Here is a 19,219-nt window from a genome sequence, read left to right as displayed (position 1 = left end):
AAACTGCTTCAGAACCTTCCTCATAAAGGGTTAACAGTTTGAATAATCATAACTCAAGGCTGGGGGTATACATCAGACGGCAAAACCGACTGATACTATTTTACTTGTTTTTAAAATTCTTAGGTTCAGTCTCCTCTCTACTAATTCAAATAATTCAACAATTTTTCAAAGTTACATCTCCACTATTTTTCCCTTTAAATTACAGCATTAAACATTTTTATTCTACATAACAATTAAACGGTTTAAGGTTAAACCTCTTAAATGTTAACATTAAATGTTTAACTATTACTGTTCTGTCATATTACCTTTATTTTACATTGGACCATTTAAGCTCTGCAACATAAATTTATTTCAGAACAAAGAACATAGCACAATGGAATTTTTTTCGAAATTTTTCGAAATTCAAAAATAATTATTTTATATTATGAATAATTTGATCGATAGATTTTGCTCTGCATAGCTGCATACCAAGGAACGGGCCACTTTAGCATATAAGCCAACCCAGAGAAACACCAGTTGCCTGTTCTGCACTACCTAAGTACCTTTTGAAGGGAATATCTTTTTACTATTAACTCACGTCCCATTAAAGTTATTGCATTTGCTATTCTTTCTCCTTCCCTCTCTCTCTCTCAACAATAATCAATCGAACAATAATGATCCTAGTCCTCACACATACAAATTTCCTTCTGTTCTTTAACTATCGCCCACTGTGCATGGCAAACCACAATAGCAGCAACAACTTTAGGTTAATTACCCGACATGTATTTACAATTAAAGCTTAACATACAGACAGAATATATCCCCCAGGTTAACAATTTGTGAATAGGCTCGGGGAGCGACCGAAAAAGAAATGTGTCGCCATTTCCAGACAGCAGACAAAATAAAATAAAAATATATAAGTTAACACACAATAAGTTGTTAATCCAATAAAGTATAGTTTCTTTTATTAATAATTATTCCAAAGCAATCAATTCTCATGAATCTGCATTGCAGACGTTTGTCTGCTCCAAATATTTTCCCAACATCAAATTCCGATTAATTTTAATGAACCCAAAAATGCATTTCCGGTAGTTGACTTCGTCAACCCATGCAATGCTTTACGCGTGTAGACGAAATTAATAAGAATTGTTTTTGGTAACAGCAACTAAATTTTAAACAACAGAGTGGCATGATTTCATGGAAAATAATTTTGTTAAATAGGCAAATTAATTTTAAAATTTAATTCTTACTCGAATATTGTAATGTAGTTTTTAAGACACTCTTTGATCAGCAGCCAACCAATAAAGTTGATTTTAATAAATAGAAAAATCGTGGTTTTAATAATAAAGGCAGCAGTAAGTTCAATTTTGATAATTGCAACTTACAGGATCAAAAGTAGTCCGCGATCCTTTTTGATAAAGTGACGCGTAATAAAAGACAGCGGTAAGTGCAATTTCGATAATTGCAACTTACAGGATAACATTAAATCGCGAGCCCTTTTTGACAAAGTGTCGCGTAAGGATCACGTTGATCCAAATTTTTTTTTGATACCTTATCACGTAAGGATCTAACTGGCGCCCGAGCGAATCAGTGTCGCGTAAAGAGTGAAGAAACGGCCCCTTAGTACAAATTGGGAAAAGGACGCGTTGCACGCTAGCCACTTCACCCGCGATAAATAATAAACAAATAAATAAGAACATTTTTTAAAAGGACAACATACATTGATATGTAAAAAAAATAACAAGTGAAATTTTTAAAATTCTGTTGAAGACAGACGAAACGTGTTTAAAAAAAAAAAAAAAAAAAAAAAACAAAAGTTTTACTAAAGCTAAAAAAAGCCGATTCAAAACAAAAATACGTTTTTATTTAAGGATAACTCAAATAAAATGTCAAAACACCAAGTGTAATTATTAAGTTGTTAAAGGAAAAACGTATACTAAAAAGTAAAAAAAAAATGAGTGAAGTTATTAACATTTAGTTAAATACGAATCCCATAAAAATCATTTACAAAAAAATCTAAATTAACTTATTTGTGAACTCAAAAAATCACAATCTGTGAATGACCAAAAACCAAAATACAAAGTGTTTGAAAAAAATGAAAATATTTCCAAAATAAATATACGAAGAGTGTTGAAAAAAAATTGGAAATTGGAAAAAATTGAAATTTGCAAATTGGTGAAAACATCAAAATAAAATTACAAAAATTGGTTGAAAAAAATTAAAAAAAAAAATTTTCCAAAATACATTAAAAACTGTTCTATAAAACTAAGAACTTAAAAAGTGCTATTTGTGACCCCACAACACAAACATCCCAATCTAAGAAGAAATCTTGCAGCTACGAAAAGGATCAACAAAGTTTTGAGCCCCCACAATAGATGACCAATAACATCGTTACAATAGAAGAACCTACCAACATGACATCTTTAAACCTGCTATTACTATTGTAAGTTATTTTTATATTTATAATAAATTATAAATAGACATAAAATAACCGCATAAAACATACAATATATTTGTAAACTATATTAAAAAAAAGAAGCACTTTATACTTAAATACAAATACAATTTCAATACCCTTGTTAAAAAGAAACTTAATTCGTTTAAACGTTGTAAAAAATACAAAAGTTAAATTTAAAAATAAATAATTCTTAAATTGCATCTGAATAGAATTATTTTTAAAATAAAATGGCAAATCCTAACAACCTAGTCCGTCCACCAATTCTAAACGCACCTACACCAAATCCTTCCCATCCCCCAAACCAATCTAACAGACCTGAACCAGGACAGATAAACTTAACAGACCTTAGGAATATTATATTAGAAATAGTCAATAGTCAGTTACCTCACGTACTACAAGCTACATTAAATCCGAACGCAATTCAGACAAACGCCGTCGATCAAACCATTGACGCGGAACACGTAGGCAGTATAAGTGACCTAGATAAGATCCCCGATGTTGTCAAATGTCTGAGGGAATTTTCAGGGAAACCAGGAGAGTTTAACTCTTGGAGAAAGAGCGTGGAAAGAATTTTAAAAATATATGAAAACCTGAAAGGTACTCCAAAGTACTACGGTATTTTGAACATAATTAGAAATAAAATTGTAGGTAATGCGGACATAGCATTGGAGTCATACAACACTCCGTTAGATTGGCCAGCAATTTCCAAGTGCCTTACTCTACACTACGCCGACAAACGAGATGTATCCACATTAGAATACCAGATGACAGGTCTAATTCAAGGGAACTCCACAGTACAGGAATTTTATCAGGCAGTTTATTCACACCTATCCTTGATACTGAACAAACTAGGAGGTTTAGAAGCTGGAAATGAGGCTCTATGTCTACTAACACAAACTTATAGGAGCAAAGCCCTCGATACGTTTATAAGAGGATTAAATGGCGACCTACCAAGATTACTAGGAATGAGAGAACCAGCGGATTTACCCCAGGCTCTTCATTTATGTCTCAAATTAGAAAACCAAAAATTCCGTACTAACCATGCCCAAAATCAAAATATTCAACCAATTAAAAAAACCTATTATCAAACAACTCCGTCTCAAAGATATAATTTTCAAAGGAACAAACATCAGTTCAATCCAAACATAGCCTACATACCTAACCCACAAAATATTCCTAAAATGAACAATAATTATAATATGGGTATTCCAAGTTTCGGCCACCCAAGACAGCCTCCACCACGCCCAACGGCACCAAAGCCAGCGGAGCCAATGGATGTTGATCGCAGTATTCGATCCCAACAAATCAATTACGCAAATAGACCAAATCAAAACCAATTCTTAGGTAAAAGACCACCCAATCCACCGTCAAAACAAAACGTTAGTCCACCGAAAGCCCAACGAACATTCCATATAAATACAGATACAGGAGATACATTCGAGCCCGACAACATTAATTACGAAGATTATTCTGAAGAACATACACCACAAAATTACGACCAAGATCCGGAAAACTATTTCAATGACTCTTATCTAGAAAATAATATACCAAACTATGAAGCAGATTCCGAACTGGATGACATTCATTTTTAGAATGACAAGCTCTTCGCTTCCATATTTTGAGTGTCGGACGAAGAGCGGGAAAATCTTAAGAATCTTGATTGACACGGGATCTAGTAAAAACTACATCCAACCGGACTTAGTAAAAAAAATAATTCCAAATGAAATTCCATTCTTTGCAAAATCTGTTGCAGGTGATGTAAAAATCACATCACACACGTACATAAACCTTTTCAAACTAGACGACAAACTTAAATTCTATCTAATGCCTAGTCTAAAATCCTTCCATGGCATTCTAGGTAATGACAGTCTAAAAGCCTTAGACGCAGTTATTTACACAAGTAAAAATTACATGATCGTTCGCAAGCATACGAAGGTTCAACTTAAGCAACATGCCAGTCAAAGTGTAAATACTATAAAATTACGAGATGACCATATGAACCCCAGGCAAATGAAAGCCATGAATTGTTTAATAGATAAATTCTCTAACCTCTTCGCAGAGCCAGACGAAAAATTAACTTACACAACCAAAGTAGTTGGAGAGATCCGTACATCAAATGATTCTCCAGTGTATACCAAATTCTACCCTTACCCGGCTTCATTAAAACGAGAAGTCGAAATGCAAGTAGAAAAACTTTTAAGCGATGGAATCATACAACCATCAAGATCACCATACAATTCACCTGTATGGATAGTTGATAAAAAACCTGATTCCCAGGGAAATAAACAATATAGAATGGTCATAGACTACAGAAAACTAAATTCCGTTACAATTTCAGATAGATATCCAATTCCTGAGATATCCGATGTTTTAGGAAAATTAGGAAATAGCAAATTCTTTTCTGTCTTAGACTTAAAAAGCGGATTCCATCAAATTCCATTAAAAAGCTCTGATGTAGAAAAAACTGCATTTTCTATAAATAATGGTAAATACGAGTTCACTCGCTTACCATTTGGTTTAAAAAATGCGCCGTCGATATTTCAACGAGCTCTCGATGATATTCTCCGCGAACATATAGGGAGAATATGCTACGTATATATCGATGATATAGTTATATACAGCAAATCTGAAGATGACCATATTCGGGATATTCATAATGTCTTCAAAACTTTAGAAGAAGCTAATATGAAAGTCCAATTGGACAAATGTCATTTCTTTAAACAAGAGGTAGAATTTCTCGGATTTATAATATCCGAAGCAGGTATAAAAACCAACCCCAAAAAAGTGGAAGCTATTGCAAACTTTCCACAACCCAGAACTATTAAAGAACTTCGATCCTTCCTAGGCCTTGCCGGATATTATCGCCGTTTTATAAAAGATTATGCAAAATTGGCAAAACCGCTGACGTCACTTTTGAGAGGTGAAGAGGGTCGAATATCGAAAAGACAATCGTCTAAAATTTCTATAGAGTTTAATGCAGAGGCGGTAGAAGCTTTTACAAAGATAAAAAATTCCTTAATATCAAGAGATATTTTGTTATGCTATCCAAATTATGAGAAGCCCTTCGAGCTAACAACTGATGCCTCAGATTATGCTCTCGGAGCAGTTTTGTCTCAAGAAGACAAGCCCATTACATTTATATCAAGAACTCTGAATAAAGCAGAAGAACATTACGCTGCGAATGAAAAGGAGATGCTTGCTATTATATGGGCCCTTAACAGTCTTAGAAATTTTCTATATGGAGCGGCAAAAGTGAAAATATACACAGACCACCAGCCACTCACCTATGCTCTAAGTAATAAAAACAACAATAGCAAAATGAAGCGATGGAAAGCCATATTGGAAGAATATGACTATGAACTCTTTTATAAACCAGGAAAGAGTAATGTAGTGGCAGATGCCCTTTCCAGAGTGCCTGAAGTGTCGCAAGTTAATTATATGTCGGAAATGACGCATAGTGACGATAGTTCCTCACATAATCTTATTTATAGTGTCGAAGCTCCAATAAACGTTTTTAAAAACCAAATAATCTTTGACCCTAACGCAACAAACTCCTATAAATTTGATATTGTATTCCCAACCATCCACAGGCATACACTTCCAGAAACCGATTATACCCCTGAACAGCTAATCCAAATTTTGAAAAAATACTTAAATCCCTCTGTAATAAATGGCATCAAAGCACCCGAAACATTAATGGGAAAAATTCAAGAAATTTTTCCACAACACTTTGCAAAATATCGTATTAGATTTACTAGCCTCCAAGTAGAAGATATTAAAGACAATACCCAACAGGATGAAATAATTATCAGCACACACAAAAGAGCTCACAGAAATGCCAGACAAAATAAAATACAGATTCTCGAAAAATATTATTTTCCCAGTATGAACAGTAAAATTAACAGAATCGTCAAGCAATGTACTACTTGCAAAGAAAACAAATATGACAGGCATCCTCCGAAACCTGAACTAAGGGAAACACCAATACCCTCATATCCTGGAGAAATCCTCCATATTGATATTTTTAAAACGGAAAATAAACTTGTCCTCACAGCGTTGGATAAATTCTCAAAATACGCACAGGGCAAAATTATTATGTCAAGAGCTATTGAACATGTAAAAGAACCTTTACGAGAATTAATATTTTTATTCGGTGTTCCAAAAATTATAATTTTTGATAATGAGAAATCTTTTAATTCAGCTTCAATAATTTTTATGTTACAAGACCAATTGAATATAGAAATCTACAAAGCTCCACCATATACGAGTGTTGTGAACGGTCAGGTTGAACGATTTCACTCCACCTTAGCTGAAATTATGCGTTGCCTTCGAACTGAACGGACATATCCTACCTTTATAGAACTTTTAGATAGAGCAATTTATGAATACAATTACACAATACATAGCACAACAGGACAAAGACCACTCGAAGTATTTTTCGGACGACGAGTTAGCATAGACCCCGAAATGTATGACAAAGCGAGACAAGATAATATTCAAAGATTACGAGACAAACAGATAACTGATCTTAAAAACCATAATAAAAAACGAGAACCAATCAAACAATTTGACCCAGGTGATGAAATTTATGTAAAAATCCATAAGCGGTTAGGGACTAATTGTCTCCAAGATTTAGAAAAGAAATAGTAAAAGAAAATAACACTACAACAATACTTACAGAATCAGGAAAAATAGTACACAAAAGCAACATCAAAAACTGACTTCATTTTTATATATTTCTTTTTACAGAACATTAACATTTCACTACACTTCTTCACAAAGCAACACACACCTTTTTAACTTCACACAATCATACCTTGTACCCATTCATAATGGACTATCAAAAACTCAGCATGCAAATAAAACTAAGATTTACAAAAGAAGAACTAACAAATATTAAATTTGGAATACAATGGGCTAAGTTAAATATTGTAAACACATTTTTGTTAAATAAAAAAGAAATGACAATTGCATTAGAAAAAATTAAAAACGATAATATTATTGTAACATCAATAGAAGAAGCCCTAGAATTTGCAAAACTAAAAGTAATGTATAATCAAGAAAAACTTTTATATATTATTAAAATACCATTAACTAGTAAAGAAAACTATCAAAATTTTTTGATAAAACCTGTAAAAAGAAATAATAAAATCATAAATATTAAATTTAATGAAATTATTAAAAGTAATAATAGCATATATGGCGTAAAAAATAAATGCATAATGACAAAAAATGTAAAATTTTTTCAAAGGGACCAATTAGTAGATATTTCCAACGATACTTGTATCCCACCGTTACTAAACGGAATGAATTCATCTTGTCAAATTACTCACGGGTATCATATTCCTCAGATAGAAACTATTTCGCCGGGTATTATATTTCTTAATGATTTTAGTGGGACAGTAAATAATAAATCTTTAAATGGAACATTTTTAATAGAATTCCAAAATGTCACGCTGCGTATTAATGACAAATTTTACGAAAATTTAGAAGCTCCATTTTCAATAATTAGTCCACCAGCAATACAGCAAACACCCGACGAAGATGAATTCATAAATCTTTTATCTTTGGAAATGTTAAACTATTTGCATATTAATAATACTAAATTCATCCATGAACTCAAGTCGGAATCAGTTGTTACTAAATTTACCTTTTTTTCTTTATTTTCGATTTTTGCTATATTTTTATTGATAATTGGGTTTTTAACAAAGAAAAAAACAAAAAATATTCGTTCATACAGTTACCCCTAGCCAAGAATTAATACAGGTCCCAGTCACTCGAAACACAGTGCAGGTACCAGGACCACAAAAGGTCGATGACTTACCTTATTTCTAACGATTGGGGACAATCGTTTTTAAAGGGGGAGGAGTTAACACACAATAAGTTGTTAATCCAATAAAGTATAGTTTCTTTTATTAATAATTATTCCAAAGCAATCAATTCTCATGAATCTGCATTGCAGACGTTTGTCTGCTCCAAATATTTTCCCAACATCAAATTCCGATTAATTTTAATGAACCCAAAAATGCATTTCCGGTAGTTGACTTCGTCAACCCATGCAATGCTTTACGCGTGTAGACGAAATTAATAAGAATTGTTTTTGGTAACAGCAACTAAATTTTAAACAACAGAGTGGCATGATTTCATGGAAAATAATTTTGTTAAATAGGCAAATTAATTTTAAAATTTAATTCTTACTCGAATATTGTAATGTAGTTTTTAAGACACTCTTTGATCAGCAGCCAACCAATAAAGTTGATTTTAATAAATAGAAAAATCGTGGTTTTAATAATAAAGGCAGCAGTAAGTTCAATTTTGATAATTGCAACTTACAGGATCAAAAGTAGTCCGCGATCCTTTTTGATAAAGTGACGCGTAATAAAAGACAGCGGTAAGTGCAATTTCGATAATTGCAACTTACAGGATAACATTAAATCGCGAGCCCTTTTTGACAAAGTGTCGCGTAAGGATCACGTTGATCCAAATTTTTTTTTGATACCTTATCACGTAAGGATCTAACTTATATATAAAATAAACGTATCATGGGAAATTAATCAGAGGTGGGAAATAAATGGAGAATGTAATTACATATCGGCTGAGTGAACAGAACAATTAGGTTATATTGTATGTACGTATTTTTTGTAGAAATGTTAAACGCCATTCAGGGGTGTTCTAGCTCAAAGAAATACATCAGAAATTTAATATCAAATTGATTTTTATTCAAATTTGTTTATTATGTAAAAGACATTTTACATAAGAATTTTTCTGAAGCCATAAGGCGTGGATTTTTTTTTAAGAATTTTTCTGAAGCCATAAGGCGTGGATTTTTTTTTAAGAATTTTTCTGAAGCCATTAGGCGTGGATTTTTTTAAGAATTTTTCTGAAGCCATAAGGCGTGGATTTTTTTTAAGAATTTTTCTGAAGCCATAAGGCGTGGATTTTTTTTAAGAATTTTTCTGAAGCCATAAGGCGTGGATTTTTTTTTTAAGAATTTTTCTGAAGCCATAAGGCGTGGATTTTTTTAAGAATTATTCTGAAGCCATAAGGCGTGGATTTTTTTTAAGAATTTTTCTGAAGCCATAAGGCGTGGATTTTTTTTAAAAATTTTTCTGAAGCCATAAGGCGTGGATTTTTTTTTAAGAATTTTTCTGAAGCCATAAGGCGTGGATTTTTTAAGAATTTTTCTGAAGCCATAAGGCGTGGATTTTTAAGAAGTTTTCTGAAGCCATAAGGCGTGGATTTTTTTAAGAATTTTTCTGAAGCCATAAGGCGTGGATTTTTTAAGAAGTTTTCTAAGCCATAAGGCGTGGATTTTTTAAGAATTTTTCTGAAGCCATAAGGCGTGGATTTTTTAAGAAGTTTTCTGAAGCCATAAGGCGTGGATTTTTTTAAGAATTTTTCTGAAGCCATAAGGCGTGGATTTTTTAAGAAGTTTTCTAAGCCATAAGGCGTGGATTTTTTTAAGAATTTTTCTGAAGCCATAAGGCGTGGATTTTTTAAGAAGTTTTCTGAAGCCATAAGGCGTGGATTTTTTTAAGAATTTTCTGAAGCCATAAGGCGTGGATTTTTTAAGAAGTTTTCTAAGCCATAAGGCGTGGATTTTTTAAGAAGTTTTCTAAGCCATAAGGCGTGGATTTTTTTTAAGAATTTTTCTGAAGGTCGTAGATTTTCTAAGAATTTTTCTGAATGTCGTGATTTTTCTAAGAATTTTTACAAAGCACCTTCTCAGCCATAAGGCGTGGATTATTTTAAAGAATTTTTCTGAAGGTCGTAGATTTTCTAAGAATTTTTCTGAACGTCGTGATTTTTCTAAGAATTTTTACAAAGCACCTTCTCAGCCATAAGGCGTGGTTTTTTAACGAATTTTTTGAGGAGCATTCCAACCATTAGGCTATTTTTAAGATTTTTTCTAAAGAACCATCCCAGTCATAAGGCGTGGATTTTTATAAAAATTTTGTTGAGGATATTTTTAAGATTTTTTCTACAGGACCATCCCAGCCATAAGTTGTGGATTTTTATAAGAATTTTGTTGAGGATATTTTTTAATTTTTTTCTGAAGAACCATCCCAGCCATAAGGCATGGATTTTTATAAGAATATTGTTGAGGATATTTTTAAGATTTTTTCTGAAGGACCATCTCAGCCATAAGGCGTGGATTTTATTTAAAAATTTTGTTGAGTGACCATCCCAGCCATAAGGCGTGGATTTTTTCAAGAATTTTGTTAAGTGGCCATCCCGGCCATAAGGCGTGGATTTTTTCAAGAATTTTGTTGAGTGACCATCCCGGCCATAAGGCGTGGATTTTTTCAAAAAATTATTTGAGTGACCATCCCGGCCATAAGCTGTGGATTTTTTCAAGAATTTTGTTGAGTGACATCCCAGCCATAACGCGTGGATTTTTTCAAAAACTTATTTGAGTGACCATCTCGGCCATAAGCCGTGGATTTTTCAAGAATTCTGTTGAGTGACATCCCAGCCATAACGCGTGGATGTTTTGAGATTTACTTTGAGGGACCATCCCAGCAATAAGGCGTGGATTTTTTCAAGAATTTTGTTGAATGACCATTCTGGCAATAAGGCGTGGATTTTTTCAAGAATATTATTGAGTGACCATCCCAGCAATAAGGCGTCGATTTTTTAAGAATTTTGTTGAGTGACCATCCCAGCCATAAGGCGTGGATTGTTTCAAGAATTTTGTTGAGTGACCATCCCAGCCATAAGGCGTAGATTTTTTTCAAGAATTTTGTTGAGTGACCATCCCAGCCATAAAGCGTAGATTTTTTCAAGAATTTTGTTGACTGACCATCCCAGACATAAGGCGTAGATTTTTTCAAGAATTTTGTTGAGTGACCATCCCAGCCATAAGGCGTAGATTTTTTTCAAGAATTTTGTTGAGTGACCATCCCAGCCATAAGGCGTAGATTTTTTCAAGAATTTTGTTGAGTGACCATCCCAGCCATAAGGCGTAGATTTTTTCAAGAATTTTGTTGAGTGACCATCCCAGCCATAAAGCGTGGATATTTTAAGATTTACTTTGAGGGATCATCCCAGCCATAAGGCGTGGATGTTTTAAGATTTACATTGAGCGACCATCCCAGCCATAAGGCGTGGATATTTTAAGATTTACTTTGAGGGACCATCCCAGCCATAAGGCGTGGATGTTTTAAGAATTTTTTAGGGAGTGGGTTATTAAAAAAAAATTCAGGGACCAAAAGGGGTGGCTTATTTAAAAAACAACTTTTCAGGGTACAAAAGGCGTGTATTATTCAAAAAACTTTTAAAGGCCCAAAAGGTGCGGATTATTTAAAAAAAGAAAAAAAAACCTTTAAGGGACCAAAAGGCGTGGATTATTCAAAAAAAACTTTCAGGGACCAAAAGGCGTGGATTAATTAAAAAAAAGCTTTGAGGGCCCAAAAGGCGTGGTTTATTCAAAAAAAATCAGGGACCAAAAGGCGTGAATTAATTACAAAAAAGATTTGAGGGCCCAAAAGGCGTGAATTAATTACAAAAAAGATTTGAGGGCCCAAAAGGCGTGGTTTATTCAAAAACAAAAAAATCAGGGACCAAAAGGCGTGAATTAATTTAAAAAAAAACTTTTCAGGGACCAAAAGGCGTGGATTATTGAAAAAAACTTTTCAGGGACCAAAAGGCGTGAATTAATTTAAAAAAAAACTTTCAGGGGCCAAAAGGCGTGGATAATTGAAAAAAATCAAGAACCAAAAGGCGTGGATTATTCAAAAGAAAATTCAGGAACCAAAAGGCGTGTATTATTCAAAAGAAAATTCAGGAACCAAAAGGCGTGGATTATTCAAAAGAAAATTCAGGAACCAAAAGGCGTGGATTATTCAAAAGAAAATTCAGGAACCAAAAGGCGTGGATTATTCAAAAGAAAATTCAGGAACCAAAAGGCGTGGATTATTCAAAAGAAAATTCAGGAACCAAAAGGCATGGATTATTCAAAAAAAAACTTTTCAGGAACCAAATGGCGTGGATTATTCAAAAGAAAATTCAGGAACCAAAAGGCGTGGATTATTCAAAAGAAAATTCAGGAACCAAAAGGCATGGATTATTCAAAAAAAAAAACTTTTCAGGAACCAAAAGGCGTGGATTATTCAAAAAATAGGAGCCAAAAGGCGTGGATTATTCAAAAAACAGGAGCCAAAAGGCGTGGATTATTCAAAAAAAAGGAGCCAAAAAAAAACTTTCAGGAACCAAAAGGCGGGGATTATTCAAAAACAAATAAAAAAAATTTCAGGAACCAAAAGGCGTGGATTATTCAAAAAAAATGTCAGGAACCAAAAGGCGTGGATTATTCAAAAAAAATGTCAGGAACCAAAAGGCGTGGATTATTCAAAAAACAGGAGCCAAAAGGCATGGATTATTCAAAAAAAAAAAAACTTTTCAGGAACCAAAAGGCGTGGATTATTCAAAAAAAATGTCAGGAACCAAAAGGCGTGGATTATTCAAAAAAAATGTCAGGAACCAAAAGGCGTGGATTATTCAAAAAACAGGAGCCAAAAGGCATGGATTATTCAAAAAAAAAACTTTTCAGGAACCAAAAGGCGTGGATTATTCAAAAAAAAATGTCAGGAACCAAAAGGCGTGGATTATTCAAAAAAATGTCAGGAACCAAAAGGCGTGGATTATTCAAAAAACAGGAGCCAAAAGGCATGAATTATTCAAAAAAAAAAAAAAAAACTTTTCAGGAACCAAAAGGCGTGGATTATTTAAAAAACAAAACTTTTCAGGAACCAAAGGATGTGGATTATTCAAAAAAAAACTTGTCAGGAACCATAGGACGTGGATTATTCAAAAAAAAACTTTTCAGGAACCAAAAGGCGTGGATTATTCAAAAAAAAAACTTTTCAGGAACCAAAGAACGTGGATTATTCAAAAAAACACTTTTCAGGAACCAAAAGGCGTGGATTAGTCAAAAAAAGCGAAAAGGAGATATTGTTTTAAAGATTTTTATGAATGAATTGAAGATTTCTATGATTTTTTAAGCGTCAATCTTTAGATGTTTTATGGAGACTTGGAGAATTCTTTTAGCGTTGGTTTAAAAAATCCTTTTTAAAATTTGTGAGGAATACTTTCACTTCTAAGTGTGTTTTTTTAATTGAACTGCTTGCATTCTCATTATCTCTTTTCCCTCCTTTGTTAACTTACCTACCATGAACTGGTTTTAAATGTTCCATTACTTTAACTTTCTTACCTTGCAACTTCCGACCATTGCCATTATGGACACTTTACGGTCAGCACCAATTTATCACTTCATCTCCCTTCCTTTTCCTTCTCCCTCATCCTAATTTTCTTCTTACCAATAATGATGGTTAACCAGTTAGTTAATGGTGTCACAACCATTAATACTTCCTCTCCGTTTAGTTTTCCTTATTAACTTTTAATCTTAAGAAAATTATAAAGTGTTTTCTCCATTCCTTGCCGGCTTCTTCGACGACATTTATTTTTCTTATTAGATTTTCTGGTACTCTAAACGAAAAAAAAAAAACTTTTAATTGCTGCTAATTAGCAATAATAAGTTTTGTTTTCTTGTGAGGAAAATTAGTTTAGATTACTCTTCATAACTAATGATCGACACGAGTAGACATTTTTATGGCGTAAAGTTTTTTTTTTTAATTCACATTACGCGATAAAGAGGAGTGGTGGGGGCGATAAAATTACTTTTGTCACGTCTCAAAATCACTCATTAAAGAGGATTATTTTTCTTGGTTTCAACTTTATGGGTGTGCTTAATACTGTCGATTGGGTGAGCTTAATACTGTCGATTTCTTTTTCGCATCGTATTAATTATAGTGAAGTTTGATTGAGACGCCATTAATTATAATGGTCTTTGGAAGAGAGAAGTTTAATTTGAAAATAATGTAGAGTTTTTCTCTTCAGAATACTGTACTAAAGATTACAGCAACATAAGTGAAGCGTGGCTGTACAGTATTCAATCAGCTTGTACATGTATAGTACAATTTTTGAAAAATGATGTTACATATCAATACTTATCAAAATTATTTCTGGTGGCGCCCAACGAAAACAAATATTTTTTTTAGATTGGGAAAAAATACCTTTTTAAAGAATTTTTGAAGCATCATCCCAGCCATAACGCTTGAATTTTTTATATTTGAAGGACCACTCCAGTATTGCATTTTTTATATTTGAAGGACCACCCCAGTATTGAGATCATTTCTTAAGGAATTCTTGTGAAGGACCATCCCAGTAAGGCGTGGGTTTTTTTAAAGATTTTTTCGAGGAATCATCCCAACCATAAGGCGTAGTTGTTTAAAGATTTTTTCGAGGTATCATCCCAACCATAAGGCGTAGTTGTTTAAAGATTTTTCGAGGTATCATCCCATTTTTTTAAGGCGTAGTTTTTTTAAAGATTTTTTTCGAGGTATCATCCAACCATAAGGCGTAGTTTTTTAAAGATTTTTCGATTTTTTTCATCCCAGCCATAGGGAGTCATTTTTTTTTTTTTGTAATTTTTGTGAAGAACCATCCCCACAAAGAGTGGATGTTTTAAGGATTTTTAGAGGGACCATCCCAGCTATAGAGCCTTTTTTTGGGAATTTTTGTGAAGAACCATCCCAGCTTCAAGGCGTTGATATTTTAAAGAACTTTTTGAGGGACCATCGCAGTCATAGTGTTTTTTGGAAATTTTTGTGAAGAACCATCCCAGCTACTAGGCGTGGAATTTTTAACGATTTTTTGAGGGACCATCCCAGCTACAAAGCGTAGGTTTTTTAAGGATTTTTTTGACCGACCATCCCAGCTTTAGAGCCTTTTTTGGAACTTTTGTGAATAACTATCCCAGCTTCAAGGCGTTGATATTTTAAAGAACTTTTTGAGGGACCATCCCAGCCATAGAACCTTTTTTGGGAATTTTTGTGAAGAACCATCCAAGCTACAAGGCGTGGATTTTTTATCGATTTATGAGAGACCATCCCCGCTACAAAGTGTGGATTTTTTAAGGATTTTTCAGGGACCATCCCAGCCACAAAGCGTGGATTTTTTAACGATTTTTAAGAGACCATCCCAGCCACAAAGCGTGGATTTTTTAAGGATTTTTTGACAGACCATCCCAGCCACAAAGCGTGGATTTTTTGAGGGACCATCCCAGCCACGAAACGTGGATTTCTTGAGGGACCATCCCAGCCACGAAGCGTGGATTTTTTGAGGGACCATCCCAGATTTAGAGCCTTTTTTGGAATTTTTTGTGAAGAACTATCCCAGGTACAAGGCGTGGATATTTTAAAGATCTATTTTTGGGGACCATCCCAGCCATATAGCTTTTTTTTGGGAATTTTTGTGAAGAACCATCCCAGCATCATCCCAGCCATAAGGCGTGGATTTTTAAAGAACTTTTTGAGGCATCATCCCAGCCGTAAGACATGAATTTTTTAAAGAATAAGGCGTGGATTTTTTAAAGAACTTTTTGATGCATCATCCCAGTCGTAGAAGTGCATTTTTTAAAGAATAAGGCGTGGATTTTTTAAGGAACTTTTTGATGCATCATCCCAGTCGTAGAAGTGCATTTTTTAAAGAATAAGGCGTGGATTTTTTAAGGAACTTTTTGAGGCTTGAATTTAAAAATAATTTTTTGAGGCATCCTCTCAGCCATAAGGCGTGGAATTTCAAAGAATTTTTTGAAGCATCCTCTCAGCCATAAACCATGGATTTTTAAAGATTTTTTGAGGCATCCTCTCAGCCATAAGGCGTAGAATTTTAAAGATTTTTTTGAGGCATCCTCTTAACCATAAGCCATGGATTTTTAAAGCTTTTTTGCGGCATCCTCTCAGCCATAAGCCATGGATTTTTAAAGAATTTTTTGAGGCATCCTCTTAGCCATAAGCCATGGATTTTTAAAGAAATTTTTAAGAGGACGATCCCAGCTATATGTTAGTTTTTTTCGAGGCGTGGATTTTTTAAGAATTTTTTGAATAATTATTTCTTCAAAATGTTATTTTGAGGCGTGGATTTTTTAAGAATTTTTTAAGGATTATTTCGATGCGTAGATTATTTAAGAATTATTTGAATAATTATTTTTTCGAAGACTTATTTTGAGGCGTGGATTTTTTAAGAATTTTTTGAATAATTATTTCTTCGAAGAGTTATTTCGAGACGTAGATTTTTTAAGAATTTTTTGGAAATTTATTTCCCCGAAAAGTTATTTGGAGGCGTGGATTTTTTAAAAATTTTTCGAAGGATTATTTCGAGGCGTGGATTTTTTTTAAGAATTTCGAAGAATTATTTCGAGGCTTGGATTTTTTAAGAATTTTTCGATGGATTATTTCGAGGCGTGGATTTTTTTAAGAATTTCGAAAAATTATTTCGAGGCGTGGATTTTTTTAAGAATTTCGAAGAATTATTTCGAGGCGTTAATTTTTTAAGAATTTCGAAGAATTATTTCGAGGCGTTAATTTTTTAAGAATTCTTCGATGAATTATTTCGAGGCGTTAATTTTTTAAGAATTCTTCGATGAATTATTTCGAGGCGTTAATTTTTTAAGCAATTTTCGAATGATTATTTCGAGGCGTGGATTTTTTAAGCAATTTTCGAATGATTATTTCGAGGCGTGGATTTTTTAAGCATTTTTCGAAGGTTATTTTTTAATTTTTTTCCTGAAGTACCGACCCAGCCATTTTGCGTGGATTTTTCAAAAAAATGTTATGCCGATACACTCGTTTTCGTTTTCTAACTCTACAGTGTAATTATTTCATCATATTTATCTCTTTCTCCTTCCAGATTTGCCCTCTCCTACATTCTACTCTGTTCGCTGGCATGGTTTCTTTACTTCTTGGTGGATGGCGGTTCCGAAGATTTCTGGCGTCCTATCTCAAGTTCCTTTTCACTGCTATCGCTAATAACAATCATGGCCATGTGCTTTACCCACTGGGATATGTATCGGGCAAATCATGTTGCCACATCAGCCATAACAGCAGCACTACTGTGTGCTACCTCCCTAGCATTTCTCACCTGTACGGGGCGGGCTTTTAGCCCCTTGGGTCATTTTGCCATATGCCTGGAAATTGTCCTGCTCATCTATACCGCTCTGCCAATGACACTGTGGCTGAGTGCCCTCATCGCCATAACATATACCGTTCTCTTTGAGGTAGTGACCCATATCGTCGTTGCCGGAAATGCTGTACATGGCGCCCAAGCGGATTTTAGTTATAAAATTCTCGTCCTACGAATACTTTGCCATTTTTGTGTCCATCTGGTGGGTGTGCATGTGTTGGTAATGAATTTGGTACGCATGCGTGGCACCTTCATGAAGGTGGGTCAAAATCTTCTAGTCAGGCGGCAGCTGGAAATGGAAAAACAGCTGAAGGAGAAAATGATACATTCCGTTATGCCTCCGAAGGTGGCAAATATGTTGCTGAATGAGGGCGGCATTGATGGCAACAACGATGGCAGTATCAAACCGGAGTCCCACTATATGCGACCAAGACCATCCAATGATGTCAAGTCCTTGTTTCGTCCCTTCCACATGCACAGCATGGATAATGTGAGCATTTTGTTTGCCGATATTGTCGGTTTCACGCGCATGTCTTCGACCAAAACCGCCGAACAGCTGGTGGAAATTTTAAATGATCTCTTCGAACGTTTCGACGATTTGTGTACCCTCAAGGGTTGCGAAAAAATCTCCACATTGGGTGATTGTTACTATTGTGTGTCCGGCTGTCCAGAGCCTCGACCGGATCATGCCATCTGTTGCGTGGAAATGGGCTTGGGCATGATTGAGGCAATGCGTGACTTTGACTCCCAGCGCCATGAAGGTGTCAAGATGCGTGTTGGTGTCCACACCGGTACCGTGTTGTGTGGTATTGTTGGAACGCGGCGGGTCAAGTTCGATGTTTGGAGTAATGATGTGTCACTGGCAAATAAGTAAGTTTAGAATTTGATATTTGTCGGGAGATTATTTATTCAAATTGTGACCGTATTTCAGAATGGAATCAACCGGCAAGCCGGAACAGGTTCATATATCCGAGGTGACAGCCAGCTTTTTGGGTGAAGCCTACTATTTGGATGAAGGAGAAGAGGTTTTCGGTAAGTATGAGATACCCATCATCACTTTAATTCCACTTAGGTACTTTTTTGCTTCGAAACCAGTTGCAAAAGAGACTTATTCTTGAGGGCTTCAAAGGTGGGATCGGGGCCAATCTAATTAATACTAAACTGACTGACTGGCTCACTCGTATTTATGGGTCCTTATTTATATAAGGAAGTTTTGAAAATCCCAATCCAGCATCTTCCAATATTAAAACATACACAAAGGAACTAATGCATATAAACAACAAATGGGACCATAATTATAAAAACGAGTGAGTGAAAAAGAACAATTAATGACGATACAATGAGAACTATAAACTACTTAGCACACAGCTCTTTACTTTGCTCTTTCATTAAACGCCGTTTACAAGTTGCGATTCAATACTGAACTGACTGGCTGGCTTCCTACTCACTCGTAATTATAGTTCCTCATCTATACTTGGAGGTTTTGAGAATCCCTATCCAATATCATCCAAAATTTTCCCACGAAATCGCAACCACGTCCATTCGTCAAAGAACATGCACACACACATATAATATGGCTTCCTACTCACTCGTATTTATAGGTCCTCATCTATACATGGAGTTTTGAAAACCCTATCCAATATCTTCCAAAATATTCCAACGAATTCGCAACCACGTTCATTCGTCATAAAACATGCACACATACACACACACAAATAAGGTGGCTTCCTACACACTCGTATTTATATGACCTCGTCT

At 34.4% G+C, this 19,219-nt stretch overlaps 1 protein-coding gene across 2 annotated transcripts in view; it reads left to right on the top strand.

The window, feature by feature from the left end:
* The window catches only part of LOC101898652 (adenylate cyclase type 9), a 306,555-nt gene that overhangs the window by 276,227 nt on the left and 11,109 nt on the right, over nt 1-19,219 (top strand). For both annotated transcript variants that reach the window (XM_059122004.1, XM_059122005.1), the window contains 2 exons: nt 17,189-18,331; nt 18,393-18,493. In XM_059122004.1, coding sequence (XP_058977987.1) covers nt 17,189-18,331; nt 18,393-18,493 — 1,244 coding nt within the window. The remainder of the gene's footprint in view (nt 1-17,188; nt 18,332-18,392; nt 18,494-19,219) is intronic.

The sequence above is a fragment of the Musca domestica genome, unplaced genomic scaffold (genome assembly GCF_030504385.1).
Source record: "Musca domestica strain aabys unplaced genomic scaffold, Musca_domestica.polishedcontigs.V.1.1 2, whole genome shotgun sequence".
NCBI classification, from domain to species: domain Eukaryota; kingdom Metazoa; phylum Arthropoda; class Insecta; order Diptera; family Muscidae; genus Musca; species Musca domestica.
The sequence above is the reverse complement of the archived record's forward strand: the minus strand, read 5'-3'. Positions and strand labels throughout refer to the sequence as shown.